General features: G+C 41.9%; 1 protein-coding gene across 3 annotated transcripts in view; it reads right to left on the reverse strand.

Moving 5' to 3' along the window:
• Nucleotides 1–488: 488 nt before the first annotated feature.
• The window catches only part of LOC147013844 (adiponectin receptor protein 1-like), a 77,300-nt gene continuing 59,107 nt past the window's right edge, over nt 489–18,681 (reverse strand). For all 3 annotated transcript variants that reach the window (XM_085851121.1, XM_085851122.1, XM_085851123.1), the window contains exons 2-8: nt 16,659–16,849; nt 12,762–12,956; nt 5,010–5,181; nt 4,370–4,556; nt 2,808–2,995; nt 2,454–2,647; nt 489–2,300 (exon numbers count right to left, since the gene is read on the reverse strand). In XM_085851121.1, the coding sequence (XP_085707247.1) occupies nt 2,172–2,300; nt 2,454–2,647; nt 2,808–2,995; nt 4,370–4,556; nt 5,010–5,181; nt 12,762–12,956; nt 16,659–16,835 (1,242 nt within the window). In that variant the 5' untranslated portion in view covers nt 16,836–16,849 and the 3' untranslated portion in view covers nt 489–2,171. The remainder of the gene's footprint in view (nt 2,301–2,453; nt 2,648–2,807; nt 2,996–4,369; nt 4,557–5,009; nt 5,182–12,761; nt 12,957–16,658; nt 16,850–18,681) is intronic.

Below are 18,681 nucleotides of genomic sequence, written 5' to 3' on the forward strand. Positions count from 1 at the left end.
GGGGTGGATTTGCAGGTGTCAAAAAGATTGTGGTTTTGGATGGGGAAATTTCCAAGAGGGTATTTTTGATTTCTTGATAAATTCATTTTTCATTTAATTAATTTTCAAAAAGTTAGATTCAGATGAAACAGTGGTGGTTTCGGTATGCTATACAGCAATTGAGAAATTAAATTATTTTCTTATCATTATTTATTTTAACTGTGCAATCAATCAATTATTGTACACCACTCCCTCCCAATTCCGAATCAATGTGCTGCAAGGGGGCATCACCAGGCACCGAAAGGGCCCCATTGATGTCGTGCACTGGAGGATTTGTTATTTATTTATTTGGCATGGGGCGGTGTACTTTGAATGTACACCTGCTTCCTTCACACCACCCATTCATTTTAGTCTTCACTGCTAACACAGGACATTCTTCATTCTACACTCCAGACTGTCGAGCTTGTGTAACAAATTTGCGACGGGAAAGATTGATGCTCAAGAGTTCATAAAATATCAGATAAAGTTTATTTCTGGGCTTGGCAGACAGAGCAATTGTGCTTTGCATGTCATGCTTGCAAAGTAAATTCCCCAACCAGCTCCAAAAATACTCCAGGAACAAGAAACAAAAACAGCAAAATTGACGCAATGACATGTATTACTAATCTTTTAAGTGCAAGTCAAATGCAAGCCGTTTCGACACGATTCCCACTTTGAAAGCTAAGGCAAGTAGCTTGCATTCGTGTCTGGTTTTACAATGGAAAGGCAAATGCTTGGAATTTTGTTTCTACAAATCGCAAAATCGCAGTCAGTGATGTCACCGGTCCAAAACGTACTAGTATGAAGAAAATATAAAATAAAATAAAGAGCCAGGAGGATGCAAGGAAATAAAATAAAAAGATAAAGCAGCATCGAGATTTTAAAATTATCGGTGGCGTTCCATTTGCTGGTGTTTCCGTTAAGGGGTGATAATTTTGTGGCAAAGGGGAAACCGCACATGGAAATGCCAAATGAGCCATTTAAAAATAAAATAATAATAATAATAATTGCCACCTGGACTTCTACACGAGGATGTTTGACAATATTTGCATTAAAAAAAAATTAAAAATAAACCCCACCCAAAATTCCACAAACCAGGCATGAACAGTTTATTCTAGCACCTACGCAGCTACTACAAATGGCTTTGCTTCGGCCATTATTGAGAATCGGACGTCGCTTTCCATGGCTGTGTTCGATTAAAAAAACAGAAAGGAAAAAAAAAAGAAAAAAAAAGGTCAAAACAAAACATTTTACTCAAAAATAGGCACAAAGGTGAACAGTTTCATGAGTTTTGCCAACAAGTTCAAGTGAGAAATCTACGAAGCACTTTCAACGAATGCGATTCTCCCCCACAAGTTGCAGCATCTGCGATGGAAAGAAATTAAAAAAAATAATAACTGTTCTTTGGTACATCAAGAATGCTTCGTACTGTTTACAATTGGAAATCAGAGCAGCAAACAAAAGCAAGACAAAACCTGAATGTGGAAACGTTTACAATTTCGCCGCACGCCGACCAGGACCATTGTGATCGGACCTGCGAATCATCAGGGCGCAGTTTCGGCAACGAGGACGTGGCGTGTTGCTTCACCTCGGCAACCAGAGCTTCCCCCCCCCCCCTCCAAAGTGAGGGAGCTGCAAGCTCAAATCTAAATGTGCCCTTTCATCACCTCTCTCCAAAAAAATAAAATAACAAAAATGAAATCAAAAGGCCCAGAATGCATTCAACCTTTGCAGAGCTTGATAATCCTCATTCGGTCATCTGGCCAAAGCTTTACAAGCCAAGGCCAAGCCACCACCAGAGAGGCTGCAACGATTTGATTATTTATATAGATGATGTATCAAACTTTCCTTTAACAAGGAGGGGGATCCAAATGATTAATTAAATTCAATATATGATCTTCTACCATCTCCCATCACTACAAAGTGCCTTGTAACGAAACAAGCCTGATAGAAAAACTAGAACATGGTGACAGGTGGATCGTCAAAACGTCCATTTGACCAACAAAGTGGCCCGAGCAGCACCGGGCCAAACAAGGCTACATTCAGTGTATCAAAAATGACCATGGTGCCATGAGTGACCAATTGTGCTGGTGGCTTCGCTCAAACCACACTGGAGTCCTGCATTCCGGGTCTAAATACACCGGAGCGGCCACTCAAAGCAAGGTGTCCGCCGTGCAGCTGCCGCCCATCGTGTAGCGGAACGCTTGCAGCTTGGACACTCCATGAAAGTGCACAAAGGCCGCTGCCACAACCAGCACGTGAAAGATCTGATGGGACTGGAACTAAAAGAGGAAAGGGGAGACGAATCAAACAATATTTTAAAAGTGAAAGCATACTTACAAAAACAACAAAAACTAAAAAACAGCAACAACAATAAAGCTTGTCTCGTGCGATCACGGACTTTTTCCCTTCGAGAGCTAAACTTCAGATCGTACCCAAATGTCGCATTTTCCAGGGAAGAATCTCTCGGGGATGCGAGCGGCATAAAGAGCTGCACCGGTGCTGTACAATGCCGCCATCAAGACCAACCAGCCAACTTGGCCCACGGTCGCCGCTTTAATGAAGCCCTCGACCACGGTGAAGTGTACCGTGGGTACAATGCCACTGAAGCCAAGCGCTAAAAACACAACTGCACACACAGAAATAACACGGGACTTAAAGAGGACGACGGAGTAGTGGGGATGGGTTTATTAGACAGTAACCAAAGGGCACATTTTCTCATCTGATCTGTAAATATTTCCACGAGAACATGGACTTCACAAAGTACGTGCGCATGGGGTGCTGTCTACCGGCACGCATCATGCGGTACTGCGGCGTGGCAAAGCGGTCCCACTGAGACACAATGATGGCCAAGATGCCGAGGACACAGATCACGATCAAGTAGATGAGGCGTGGCTGAGGGTTGCAGTAAAATGAGTAATAGAGCCAGGGGACAAAACTACCCATAATGAGTAGCGCGATGCCAGAGTAGTCCAGCCTGCGGGGGAGAGAGAAAAGGGGGGGGGGAGGTTGCAAAGGAAGGGATAATATAACATCTAAACATTGTGGCCAAAGTTGTGTGTGTGTGTGTGTGTGTGTGTGTGTGTGTGTGTGTGTGTGTGTGTGTGTGTGTGTGTGTGTGTGTGTGTGTGTGTGTGTGTGTGTGTGTGTGTGTGTGTGTGTGTGTGTGTGTGTGTGTGTGTGTGTGTGTGTGTGTGTGTGTGTGTGTGTGTGTGTGTGTGTGTGTGTGTGTGTGTGCGGTGTTCTTGGAAGTAACAGGGTCACTTTTTTGAACCTACTCGTACCTTGTATGAACAAATTAAATTAAATGTTGATGGGTAACCTCAGTCACAAACAAATACCCAAAGTGCGACATAGCACAACAGAGCTTGACAATTGGCTGTTTAAGTTATGCAAGATGTTGATATGTCCTCAAATACAGGGCCTGATGCCAGCACATTGTTTAAAACGGCATTCTGTGGAGCTGGATTATCAAATGTGGTGCGAAGGAAGCAGGTGTATCCAGAACTACCAAAGAATAGATTTTAGATAAATGACGAACAAGTAAGTGGTGCATTCTCTTCCTCAACAACTTAGGCTTCACAGGTAGATCAGTGAAGGAGCCAATGGAAGGTATACTTTTACAGGGAAGGTGACAATGTTATTAGTCTGCTGTGCATGAAAGGCTGATTTCCAAAGGAATAGCCACAAATCGAGCTGACTGTTACTGTGGGAAGCAACTGACACAAACTTTGGTTTTTGACAGACCAACGAAAGTGGAAGACAGACACACAGACATTTTTTTCCCTGCTAGAGCGGCGGTTAGCCTTGCGGGTCCCATGACAATCTTCTATCATGGTTCCCTTTTTGAAGCAATGTTTGTGTTTGTTTTTTGGCTGGCTGCCCTTCCTGACAGCAACCCTTTAGTCGCCTCTTACGACACGCAGGCATACGGTGTACCTATTCTAAACCGGGGCACACACCGGGACATCCCAGCAAGCTGGTACTCATTTTGCCGACCTCAGAAGGATGACAGACTGAGTCAACCCCACCTGTATCAATTCAACGGCAAAGCGGGATTTGAACTCAGGACCATGGCATCCCAAGCCCACCACCCTAACATTAAGCCAACACCAGGCTATAGGCCTCAAACACTGGAAGTAAAATAGTTTCCTTTATGCAAGATCGGTACGACAGCTTGAAGCTGGTTCAGGATTCAAACCCAAACCCGAACAGCTGAGAGGTGAATGCGCATAACCTCTACACTATCCCACCATCCCCATGCCTTAACGATGATCTATTTTGTCACAAATGATGTTGCTCAGGTTGATTCCAAAAAGGGGTTTCTCATGGCACCAGAAAGAGGGCTTACTTGGAGAATGTACGTGAAACTTTTTCCGAATGACAGTACACCGTGTGGAACAACCATGAGAAGCACAGGCAAAGGATGGCACCCAGGAAGTACACTCCAAACACAACCTTCTCTTGGATGGGCGATACAAACTTGATGTTTGGCCGGAAGAGGTACACCAGAGCCAAGACGAGGAAAAAGAAGAACCCTGGGGGAGGAGTTAGTTTTTGTAGTCATTGTTTTTTTTTTTTAATTAGGGGAATGTATTGCACCAAGATAGCCTTTACCTTAAAAATCATAATAATACTGAAAATAACAAATTACTTTAAAATAAAACTTTCCTTACAAGGAGCCTCAACGAAGGAGACCATTAGGTCCATCAAGCCTGGGAAATGGTTGCCAACCTATGTTTGTTTGTCAGTGCTCTGTCCTTTTTAAATGCTGAACATCAAGCAAGGGAGCAACACGAACCACTTTTAAAGTCTTTGTTAAGGCTCGGACGGGATTCAAACCACCGACCTCCCAGACTCAAGAGTAGATGTTCAAACCATTACGCCACTGAATCTGGTAAACATCTTAATATGTTCTACCTCTTGCCACCGTATGGTTAGGATTAATACTGGCAGCCTTGTGGTGAGGGGTGTGTCGGGAGGGAGGATACCTATAAGATGTGTCCATATGTTTCCAGTCTCCGTATGCAAGCGGAAAATGCTACCAAAGCAAGCACGGAACGATGGCATAGGGGGCCTGTGTCCATGCAGCAGGAAATCATTGTCCTTCAGCCAGTCTGGGAGCACGTCATGAGGAATAACCCGCCACCTGCCCTCCCAAACCTACACACACAAACACACACAACAAAACGGTCAGCTTCAAATTATATACCTTTACACATGATATTTGCATTACAAGTCAACAATACTTAGCACCAAAACTAAAGTATGCCAAAGTGAACTCGACATTAACCAATAACGTCCTTGAAGTGCCACGTCTAAACCGCGAGAACAATGCAAAGCTTGTGCTGGCAATGCATTGCACAGACGACAAGGCATGTGACGAGGACAAACTTCCTCCTTTACATTTATCCAATAGCCAAGAACAAAAGGGGAAAAAAGTGAAATATTACTTTGGAAACCCGATTAAAATGCCTCACAGAAAGTATGACGAGTTCCCCTTGAAAGCAATCGGGAATCAATAATTATTGGTGAAGTTTTAGGATCCCACGATGTCCTTTCATGAAGAGTCGGTGTGTCGTCACCAGCACCCCGAAAAATCATTACAAACTCCGACTATCGAACAGCGGGGGCACTGCATCAGCACAAGAACGTGGCATTAATTGAAGCCGATAAAGAAGAAGAAGTAGAAGATTTAAATGTAAAAACAAACACACAAACACACGGCCTGCTCAGAATGGAAACGGCAAATGCTTCAGTGGCATTACGCAAATAATACCGGCTGAGATATCAAGGTGGAATAATTGTCCCGCAGTATCCCAAGTCCGACAAAACAAGTCCAACCACCACGCGGCGTGTTCACCCTCAGGTCATTTTGATGATTAGGGTTTTTAAAAAGGGGGAATTACGATCATTTCATCGGATGTCATTGATGATTGGATGTCATTGATGATCGCAACACTCGGAAATGTATCAAAATACCTTTGTTCATGCATGCCGCAGCATGCACGGACTTGTTTGGGTGTGTGGCACGTCATGTGGTTTCCACAAATAGAACATTACAGTTCCACAGAACACAAAACATGGAAAGAAAGACTGCATTGGGAAAGGGAAAGAAGAAAACTGAATTTCATACATCAACCGATTTAATGTTTCCAAACATACAGAGGCAATCTGCGGGGATGCTGGAGGTGAAGTTGAGGAGGAGGTGGAGGAGGGGCAGGTTTTCCAATTTGAGACAAGTTCAAGCATCTTAAAGTACAGTGCAAGTGATGGTGAAACAAACACGAGTTCATCACAAGGAATGTGTACTAGAATGGAACGGAGCACACAGAAAGGTTGGAGGAGGGGTGGCGGTAGTGGGGGCAGCAGAGAGAAACAAACAAACATGGACATGGTTTACAATGGAATCAGATTTTAACAGGAAATGGGACCAAATTAAGCAGAAGTTTAAAACTGTAAAAGCCTCACAAAGAAGGATGTCTGGAGAATTGTTTTCAGCATCCGCTGTTAAGGAGCAACGATTTAGTTTTGGACAAAACCACGCGCTCACAAAACATTCCCAAGCACACACCTTTATATCCCACACTGACAGCGTCACATGATCGGTCTTGAGGGTGGAATAAGGAAGGAGAAAGCATACCACAAAGAGTATCAATGTCTACATTGCTTTGTCTGGGATCAAATCAAAACAGGACAAACTTGAACGGCACTCGGTAGAGTGCATACCTCTGGTAAGATGAACAATATACGTTTTGTTTCCCACCGATAGGCCCGATCTAGATCATGACAACCAAAAAATCGAAATCGGCTTGTTCTCGTCACCGAGCCAACTCATCCACCAAGTTTCATCATAATCCGTCCATAACTTTTTGAGATATCGTGCTATGTATAGTTTTTGGCCCTATCTCTCAAGTCTGGAATCTAGATCGGGATCTTCACCAAAATCGAATCAATTCGTCCCTATTAGACACCCAAACTGTCCACCAAATTATCTGAATGCGTCCATGAGTTTTGAGATATCCTGCTCACGGACAGACAGACAGATAGATAGATAGATAGATAGATCGACAGGGGTGAAAACATGACCTCCATCCACCTTTGGTGGCAGAGGTAACGAAAGGTAAATGTGAAGGCTAAAAGACAAGATTATACAGTGATAATAAAAAAAAGGAACCAACAGAAGAGCTCAGTCAATAAAACACCCTGACGAACCAACCACCCAGTTTCAGGATCACTCATTAACCAGTCTCGCTTTTAAACCCAAGCTTTCAGTCGTTTGGCAAAAACTCAGGTTTATGGTGTTGAGAGCACTTTTCACAACTACAAAGAAGTGCTCTCTCCTTACATGAAGGCTACATGCTGCACACTGCCCCCACCTCCCACCCCATTCCCACGAACGAAGGAATGAGAGAGAGAGACACACAAAAATTATATTTTCTTGTGAATGTGTTGATGCATATTCCACTGCCCACACGAGATGTCAACTCACTGTTATGTTTGATGTCAATCCAAGGTCACATGAGAAATGCAGGAAACTTTGCACTCGCTATTTGGCAATTAATTTAACATCGTGATAGTTTATGTGAACTAACTGATGAATAGAAATGACTATGAACCCCCCCCCCACCCCACATTTAACCTTTGCCCTTTTGAACCCAAAATGAATCGGTTTGTCCTTCTATTTAATTACACTCTATACTTATGCCAACTTTGGTTGAAATCCCTTTAGTGGTTAACAAGTTATCATGGCAACGAGATGGCAAATCCAACTGAAGGCAACCTCACTCAGATCATTTCACAAAGCTCACAAAAAGTGTGTGTCGAATCTCAGGAGAGCCAGAAAACAATCAGTCCAACGTTAAGAATGAACTTTCAAACTTGCCTCTGTCCCTCTAAAACCTGGTGGCACCTCATCAAATCAGTTTCTGGATATTGTATACCTCCCTTCAAATGGCACCACAGCCGACTCCGCTCATGAGAAGGCCGAATACCTCAATTCTGTGTTTGCTTCAAAATCTTGAGTCCCTAACCCTCCCTCTCTGCACCCAACCTTCCCAGTCATACCAAACTGCTCCTGAATTTTGTGCCTTTTGCACATGAGAAGGTGGAAGTTTCTTCCAACCCTTGACTGATTCTGCAACTGGACCGGGTGGCATCAACTTGCATGTCCAATAAATAAATAAATTAAAAACCCACTTTCTCTGCTGCTCTTATATATCCCCTCTCTGCCCTTTTCACCCTGTCATCTTCCATCTGCTTGCAAATTAGCAATCACAGCATGACATTAAAATGTGCAAAAAACAGATCCCTTTAACTACAGACACATCAACTTACTTCCAATCATCAGCAAGGTCAAGGAATCCATCATTGCAGTGGAAATGAAATCCTTCCTTTTCTCCAACAACCTCATCTCAGATCATCAATTCAGATTCAGACCAGGTTACTCTACCTTGGACATGCTGCTTCTACTCTCCCAACAATGGATGGAGGCCTTCAATATCGGGCATGAGATCAGGGCTGTCTCTCTGGACCTATCTCAAGCTTTTGATACAGTCTGGCATCCTGCTTTACTCTTTAAATTGTCTGCCAACGGAATCCAAGGCCAACTAACCCTAATTCCAACAGCGCTGGCACAGAAAAAAAAAAAGAGTTGATCCCACCCACTATATAGAAAACTAAAATTGGAGTATCTTGTCTAAAAAGTTGCCTAGGCTACATATGAGCCTACTTGGTATGTTCAGCTGATTGTCTAGGCAGGGATCATATTTCAGTACTGTATTCCAGACCAAAAAAACAACAACAAATAAACCAATGTCACCCGCAGGGTGACCCGTATCTTGCCAAAAGGTGACCACGTGTGACTTCTTTAAGGTCACACTGAGGTGAACAGGGCTGCTATCCACCAGGAGCGACTCCTTGAGGAATATCTGCCTACGAGAGATTTCGATGAGAATCGTTCTAGAGTAACCATGAAAAATATGCGTTTTCCTCATAACGTCACCAAATGACGTCATAATGTCTCAAGCTTGACATATCTAGAAAGCACTCATCGAGGTGTTCAATTTGAGGTACTACACGATATGGTTCCTAAAACTTGAAAATTTGACCTTGGGGTCAAATATGTTTGACCTTCGGCGCTAACCATGAAGGTCAAGGCCAATCGCCACCAAAAATTAATCAGCTGAGCGCCAGACCATGAACTATATTCCCATGAAGTTTGAAGACGATCCGATCAAAATTACTCAAAAAATAAGGGTTTCGTCGACTCCCCTGATTTGCGACAGTGACCTTGACTTTCAAAATTGTATGCGCTGAAAGGGACCTCTATAGGCCTCTGATACGCGAAGTTACAAAAATTTCAAATGATAACTGTGCTCTGCAGAATTATTTATATGTGATTACAGACAAACCAAAAAAAAACAAAAAAACAAAAACATACAAGCTGACTTACATATCTTGCAAAAACTTCGTTTTGGCAAAATAAAAAAAAAACCCACCAACAACGGCCAAAACCGGCAAATCTCATTGCTCGTAACGACAATTATCCATTTTATTTATTCATATGCAACCTGCGGCTGCTTGGCTGCATCATTTTCTGGTGGCCCGGCTGTGCTGCTGATGCAATGCCCTGTTACCTGTGTTACCATGACACAATTCCCCGCTACACTGCAACACAAAGTTGTATTAATTGTACCCTGAGTTTGGACTTAAAAGATGTGGTCATGCATAAGAGAGTTTCCACACACACACACACACACACACACACACACACACACACACACACACACACACACACACACACACACACACACACACACACACACACACACACACACACACACACACACACACACGTCCAAGTGGTCTGGGTTATCTGGCTTTAGACTCTAAAATTTTAAATGATCAAGGTTCTCATCTGTCTAAAGGGTGAAGGGATCTAAAGGTGTCTCAAGTGTTAAGAAGGGTCTTCAAGGGTCTAATAAGTCTTTTGAGTCCTCAGGGTTCTTGGGGAATCATGGGTAATCAGGGACCTTTGGGTCATCGGGGTCTTTTTGGTCTTTGAGATACTTGGGGTATTATGGGTTCTTGAGGTATTTTGGGTCCACAGAGCCATCTGGGTCGATCGGGTCTTCATGCTCTTTTGGGTTATCTGGGTCTTAAAGGGTATTCTACGGTCAAAGGGTTCTCAGCAGTCTCAAGGGTTGAAAAGTACATAATTAGACGGACATGTGTGAAGTCAAGGTGAAATTGCCAAACAGTACGCAATTAACAGACATGTAGTCACACGGCTTAATTGACGGACTGACCTTGTTTTTTATATATATATATTTATTTGTAATTGTACGGGAAGAGAAACATGAATAAGTAACACTTGCAACCAAAGAAAATTTGGAAATTACAAGTCTGAAGACGACAATGGTTCACGAGCGGTATTTGACGATGTAGATTGTTTCAGAAGTCAAGGATGAGACAATATGATAATGTTTGACCAAGTTATAAAAATGATCAACATGATGTGGTACGAGTGACAGGTTATTAGCTGCAAAATGTCGAAAACCCGGTTTCGTTCAACAACTTTCAATAATTTGACCTTTGCATAACCTTTAAAGGTCACAAAACAATGTTGTGGACATTGAAATAAGGGAACAGGATACGTGCTATAGCTTATTGGAGTTAGTTCGTCAAAGAAGGTCGAAAACCCGGTTCGATTCCCACAACTTTGAAAATTTGACCTTTGCGAACTTTAAAGGTCAAAGGTCAAGGATTATGACCTTTGGTGCAAAACTTCCTCTGGAACATCCCAGGAACAATATAACATCATATAGGCTATATGGCATTTCGCACTCCTCGGATTATCCATACTTTGATGAAATCAGTGTAAAAACAAACTTGAAGGGGGCGCCACGGGCAAGGTGTTCGAGATAGAGCAAAATGGTTTCAAGACCTTAGGTGGGGAATGACCTCAAGATTATGCATAAAAAAAAATATTGTCATCCTAGCTCTCAATGTTTGGGTGGTCGTACGATTTTTATGTCAAAATTCTAAAATTTAAGTTCGTGACCTTGTGGCCTTGACCTTGGGACGAAAATGGAAAATAAATAAATAAATCGAGCTCTGTGGGGCCATGCAGGTGCCATTGGGCTAACCAAATACTGAAACCCCTGCCAGATTCGACAAACCCCCTAAGAGAAGATGCAAATTGAAATTGGCTACCCCTTAAAAACACAATTCGCAATTTTCTAAGTTCGTGACCTTGACCTTGGGACGAAAATGAAAAATAGAGCTCTGTGGGGCTATGCAGGTGCCATTGGGCTAACCAAATACCAAAACCCGTCAGCTTCGACAAAACTCCTAGAAGATGCAAATTGAAATTGGCTATTCCTAAAAACACGTTTTTTGGGCGTGGCTCCGCCCATAATGGGCGCACCACGCCCATTCTCAGGAAAACACAACGAGATCATGACATAAACCTCCCACCAAAATTTCATCAGGATCGGATCAAAACCCACGCAGCTATGCTCGGGACAGACAGACAGACACACAACAATAACGAATATAGTGGTCACTTATATTTTTTTCGTGAAAATATTTTTTCATGAACCAATTATATTTTTTGTGAAAATATTTTTTTCGTGAACCAATAATACCCTCTGCCACCACCACCAGGTGGTGCTTCATGGTACTCATTTACAATGAGAATTTATCTGCAAGACCCACACGGTCCACCAGCAACCCTCTCCTTGTGAAATGGCCGAAATCCAGAACCACTGCTCACTTCCACCCATTTATTCCTCTTTTTGTTCTCCACCTGTGGAACCAACTCCCACATTCTCTTCAAGACGGCTGTTCACCACAATCTGTCATCCCCATCCAAAACCATGATCCTTTCTACACCTGTTAAATCACCCCCACTCCTTCCAAATTTTTTTTGATGTATCCATCTTGTCCACTGATTGCATTCTCCCCTTTCCCTTATCGTTACCTGCATCCCTTGTTTGTCCTTTTTCCTGCTGTTGCCTTTATGTTGTGCCCTGATGTATTCTGTGTCCTACCTCTTGCACGATCCTTGATCACGTGTGTGTGTGTGTGTGTGTGTGTGTGTGTGTGTGTGTGTGTGTGTGTGTGTGTGTGTGTGTGTGTGTGTGTGTGTGTGTGTGTGTGTGTGTGTGTGTGTGTGTGTGTGTGTGTGTGTGTGTGTGTGTGTGTGTGTGTGTATATATATATATATACATATATGTATATGTATGTAAAACAACAAATTAAAGGCCACATGATCTTAGACCTTTCAACTTTTACACCCAAAATATAATAAAAAAATAATTTGTATCATATAATCCTGACTTGTGCCTAGTTTGGTTGAAATGCCATCAGCAATTCACAAGTTATTGTGGCTAACCAAAAATAAAAAAATCTTAAATAAATAAATAACAGACAACCCCAAAACAATGCCTGTGGCTTTCGGCTGCAGACAAGGGGGGGGGGGGGGGCGAGGAACACCTCTGTGCAAATGCGATTGGGACAAATCCAGAGCCAAAGTACTGCTAAAGTAGATTCGTTTTCCAATCAATTTTCAAAACACAACATTCAATTGAAATCAAGTTTTTCCTCGATCATAAACTGACGTTTGTCGACAGCCAGACAAAGGAAACCGATTGCTTAACTGCGCTTTTTCTTTCATGCGGGTGGGGTAGGAAAAAAAAAAATAACTTGGATGACATCAAATACCTTGTAAAGCTCACCTTTTGGACAAACTCTTCCATTTTCTCCATTGCATGATGGGCTTGTAAGGGCAGAGTCAGGACACGCACAGACTCTCCTTCCAAATAATCGTCGTCATATTCTTCTTTATCTTCATCAATGCCCTCCTTTCCACCTCCATCATCATAGTCTTCTTCCGTTGTATCTTTCACATCATCTTTTCTTGTGCTGTGACGCTAAAAAAAAATTCTTATTACATTTTGATAAGAATTTATTGCACAAGAAAAACTCAGCATTGCTCGATTTGATCCCATGCTCAACAAACAAACCTTCATGCGATCACAAGATTGGTTATCAAACAGGAAGAATCCAAGAGAAACCAGTTAATCAACAAATCAATGGAGAGAGAACTTAGCTTGGGCAATAGTCTTGACAAAGCAATGTGGGTCCCATTATGTTGATGCAAAAGTCAGCAGAAGCATCCCTCCATCAGACAGCATGGGACATGATGCAATCAATGCCTGCTGATGGATCACGACGAGGTGACAATTCTGAATGCTACCCCATGGCGAATGGAATAAATTTAACAGCACTCAGCTTCGAGATAAAAAATCGTCACTGAGCAATGTGAAAAGTCTCATAAATAATTTGTTATCTGGATGGTATGGTCACCAAATACCAATTGATCTCATGTTGGGTCAACAAACAAAGGGAGGCTGCTCTAAAGACAGCAACAATGACAATAATAAGTCTTAAAATGGCAAGATTCTAAAAAATGTCCATTTCGATTAATTAAATAAAAAAAAAAATACATGTCAACTTCAACAATAAACAAACAAAGCAATAAAATGGATACCACCATCAAGATCTAATTGTTTTCAAAACAAAGGAAACTGGGGTGAGCATTGCATTACTATACTTGAGCTACTCAACGTTAAATCTCTGCACTTGTCTCAAACTACTGACATACACAGACACAGACACAGACACAGACACAGACACAGACACAGACACAGACACAGACACAGACACAGACACAGACACAGACACAGACACAGACACAGACACAGACACACTATGTTCCAAGAAAACCTGGCGAATGTTGAAACCACGAATGTGGAGGCATTGTTTCAATGGGAAATGGGGGGATAGGTTCCGGGGATTTCCTGACCCATGAAAAATCCGCGAATGTCGGAGTAAAATCCAGGAACGTTTTGTCATTGTTACAATGGAGACAAGGAGACAAGGGGGATAATGTTATCAGTTCACGGCGGTTCTTGGTTCATGAAAAAAGGCCGGAAATGGCGACACCACCAAAATCGGGGAATGATGTTATCAGTTTGCGGCAGTTCCTCGTACATACGTTTTTTTTTTTTTTGCTTATGTACAGTTTTTGGGTCCAGGTGTATAGCACAATAATAAATGTCAATGTGTTATAGAGTGCGTGTGTGTGTGTGTGTGTGTGTGTGTGTGTGTGTGTGTGTGTGTGTGTGTGTGTGTGTGTGTGTGTGTGTGTGTGTGTGTGTGTGTGTGTGTGTGTGTGTGTGTGTGTGTGTGTGTGTGTGTGTGTGTGTGTGTGTGTGTGTGTGTGTGTGTGTGTGTGTGTGTGTGTGTGTGTGTGTATATATATATATATATATATATATATATATATATATATATATATATATATATATATATATATATATATATATATATATATATATATATATATATATATATGTGTGTGCGTTTTCCACAACTCCAAAACCATGAAACCTAGCAGCCTGAAACTTTGCATGCATACCAAGGGCTCCAAAGGAGTGCATGAATGAAAATTGGGTGTTTGGGTTAATTAAAACACCCTTTTTGAAGATAATTAAAGCCTTATTTAATTATATCCTTTATCATGCGCATGCTTGGACACCTCACTTTCCCTCGATGGGGTCTCAATTCGCCTTTTTTGTTGTTGTTGGCCTGCTCAACAATGCATTAACTTGGAACACGCCACAATGGTTTAACGATAAAAGCACTCAAATAATCCTTTTCACTTTCCTCATTCACATCAATGAATGCCTGATCATCATACCTACGAATCACTGGATACATTGCAATGCTTGTGGCTTTATTTCATTTCTGCACATGCCATAACCTCTAGTCTCTTAATCTGAGCCAAATTTCAAAATGTAAGCTCCGGAATTGAACTTATCAGTAATTCCGCTTGCTAAAAAGTGTTCATTTCTCCAATGCGGACGTTGCCTAACATTGCAGGTGTGTCTGGGTGCATGGTGTTTATATGACCGATCGGTGATCGCTCATCGCTTGCCAAGCCAGCCATTCTTTAACTGTTTCATTGGAGTGCTTGTTTGAGTGATTGAGCCACTTGGTTGTTAGTTTCCAATCCATGGCAAAAATATTCACACAATCATTGAATATATCAATCGACTTGAACATGGTTCAGGCCAAACTCACCTGCGTTTGGCCCCCCGTTTTCTTGTGTACAGTCCCTCAGGTGGTGGCTCGCTAGCTGAAAATGTGCAATTTTATTTCAACGCTTCCCCTTTTTATATGATCTTCTTTCATAAAACGATCTGTCACTTCGACATAGATAGATACATACAAAAAAAAAATTAAAATGTTTTGTTGTTAAAAGTATCTTCAAACGTTTCATTAGAGTGCTTGCTTGGAGTGCTCTTCAAGCTTCTACCTCGACAAGCTTCCACGATGATACGTGGCTCTCCATGGGGACAATTCCGGAGTTTGTACGACAAAATAAATTACATGATTACAATGAATCGCCATATAATGGCAGGATAGCCGAGAGGTACGCACACCTCCCTCTAAGCTGTCCAGCCTGGGAATGAATCCCGACCCAGCTATAAACTGCCATCCCAGTTTCTCACAGCCACGGTGATTCAATATATGCGGTCTCTCGGATGGACGTTAAACTGTACGTTACATCTGCTGGAATTCCCTCTTCCTCTCTCTCTCCCTTGAGCAGTCGTTTCAATTTCACTTTTCAACATCAGGTTTGCTTTGGAAACTTCTGATGTGATGTGAATGGTGCATGAAAAAGGTCAAAAACGAATTTGGGGGGGAATTTTTTTTTTCAATTTTCTAAGGGGTCTAACTAACAGTGGCTTCAGGGTCTTAAAAAGTCAAAAAGGTCTAAAGGTGACAGACCCTTTATGCCACTTAAATCCGTTTAACCCAAGGGGTTTTAAGTTTTTGTTTTTTTTAAAGGTCATAAAGGGGTCTAAAGTGTTTAAAGGGTCTTATAAGGGCCTAGGGGTGTGTTTTTGTGTGTGTGACTTGTATGCATCCCAAAGCCATTGTATTTTGACAGTAGAGTTGAGCAGGGGGAATAAGTTGAAATTTGATGGCTGTATTTTGGGTGTGCCTGGGAAGATTTCAGGTGTTTCAAAAAACAAACAAACAATAATAGCAGGGGATGATGCAAGTTCTCTTTGAAAGTGTGCATCATGTGTAGCACCGCTCCCTGTAGCAGTGTGTATGACAAGTCCCAGTGATTTACAGAATTGTAACTCCATATGAAAACCTTATGGAATCAAAAACTACTTGGACAATTTACATACGTGCTCTGTATTGTATGTACTCCTAAACCGCTGGAGAAAAGTTGTGATTGTACTCTGGGTGTGTATGGGAATATTCTACCAAGCTGGGATGGCTACTGCCAATTTGGATTTTTACTTTTATGTTAAAGTAGGGAATTGTCACAAAAAGTTGGTAAAAATATCATACCTGTTAATGCACTCCTGCAATAGCAGGTATGAAAACAGAATAACTTGAAAACTGGATGCTGTCACAAAAAAAAAAAAAATTAAAAACCCCCAAATTCCAAGTTGTCCAAACAAAATAAAGTTGCCCACCTCGTCCCCTATTTGCCGCTCCCACAGGGAATGGGTATTTCGAGTAAAGATAATTACAGTAATACTCACAGTTGTAATTGCATCTTGAATTAGCTCCAACAGTGACCTGTTCTCAACCCGATCCTGGTCATTTTCACCCTCAGCTTCGTTGCACGTCAGTTCTTTTCTCAAACGAGCATTGAAGTCTGGAAGAGTGCGTGAGGTCATTGCACACTGCTCAGTCTTTTTCTTCCACACTCGCTTCATGTGAAGCCCAGAAGCTATGATGGGGGAGGGGGAGCAGGTGAGTATGGAAAGGCACAAAAAGAAAAGAAAAAGTGAGTCGAGTTAAAAAAAAAAAAAAAAAAAAAAAAAAACCACACTGGTAATTGTACACTCCTTCCCAATTCCATGTCCAGGCAATGCATGACATCATCACCAGGCACAGAAGGAAGGGAATACTCAGTTTTTACTCTGTTTTCTTGTTGTCCAGGTGATATCTCAGCCATCCTTTGAGCAAGGAAGTTGAAATTTGGGGACAAAAGTGAAGATGTGCTTTGGCAAAAATTGTATTTCATATATTGTGATTAATCAATCAATTAATTCATTATCGATTTATTAATTTTTTTTTTCATTTCTCATCCTGGAAATATCTCAGGCATATTTTGAGCTTGGAAGCTGATATTTGGACATGACAGTGACCAAGGAATTTGGCTCTAAAAAGGGTATTTTTTGGTATACACACTGTCGAGGCACGCACGAGAGCAAATAAACATACAGAACGTACAACAAGGGAAGCAGGAGACAAGAGGGGTGGGAGAAGGAAGGACAAAAAGTGTGGAACAGAGACATGGAGATCTGTGGAAGGGAGAGAGATTAATTGCAATTGAATAATTACTGAATTACTCTAGATTTATTAATTACACTGGTCAACAACAAATTTGTTGTCTGCATTTTTTAAGCTGATTTAGGACGAATCTGATGCGCTGAATCCAAAACTCACATTAGTTTTGTTCAATCAGGTCAAGTTTTTGAGATATGGCCACATGTCGTTTTTTACATTTTTGTTCACATGTACGCATGTGTGGAGCATTTTAGAAGAAGTTGGTGGGGGTAAAATGTCATGTCAAATAATTGTTTTGATTGGAAATAATTATTTTAATGACAAGAAGTATTCAGGTACGATAGTTCTGGGTGATTATGTCGAAAAGGGATCAGTTTGAAGTCATAAAACCTCAAAATCTTCCAAAAATTGGTGAGGCAAAGCATAAAGTTCGTGGATCAAAACTAAAGTTAATGGGGCAGATTTTGTAATAATGTGATACAAAAAAGTTGTATTTCTTGAAATAACGAACTCTGAAGAATGTACAATACCTACATGCGCCAATTTATGACATGCGCTTCTGCTCAAGCTTGGAGTGCCACAGTACGAACCCAAAGATTGGAGACTGTTCATTGACAGCAGCAAGCGATCACTGAAATGTGTTCTGCAACACAACAGCAACCAGTTTGCCTCTGTACCCATCGCTCACTCGACTACACTGAAGGAGAAGTATGAAGCGGTGAAGTACGTGCTGGAGAAAATTGGTTATGATCAGCATAAGTGGTTTATTTGTGTTGACCTGAAGATGGTGAACTTTTTGTTGGGACAACAGTCTGGCTTCACCAAGTACCCATGTTTTCTGTGCATGTGGGATAGTAGGGACCGTGCTCAGCATGACACGAAGAAGGACTGGCCTGTGCGGGAGGAATTGGTGCCATGCAAAGAAAGGAACGTCATCAACGACCCTCTGGTGGACAGAGACAGAATACTCTTCCCACCGCTGCACATCAAGCTCGGCTTAATCAAGCAGTTCACCAAGGCTCTGGACAAAGATGGTGACTGCTTCACTTACTTGTGCCAGGCTTTTCCAGGATTGACCATGGAGAAGTTGAAAGCTGGCATCTTTGATGGTTCTCAGATCCGTCAGCTCATCAGAGATCCAGAGTTCAAAAACTCAATGAACGAAGTGGAACTGGAAGTGTGGAAGACATTTGTTTTGGTAGTGAAGAACTTTCTTGGCAACAATAAGGCCAGAAACTACGCAGAACTTGTCAACAACATGCTGACTGC

This window comes from Eptatretus burgeri, chromosome 13 (genome assembly GCF_056783735.1).
Source record: "Eptatretus burgeri isolate ZD-2024b chromosome 13, Ebu_testis_v1, whole genome shotgun sequence".
In the NCBI taxonomy this organism is placed as follows: Eukaryota; Metazoa; Chordata; class Myxini; order Myxiniformes; family Myxinidae; genus Eptatretus; species Eptatretus burgeri.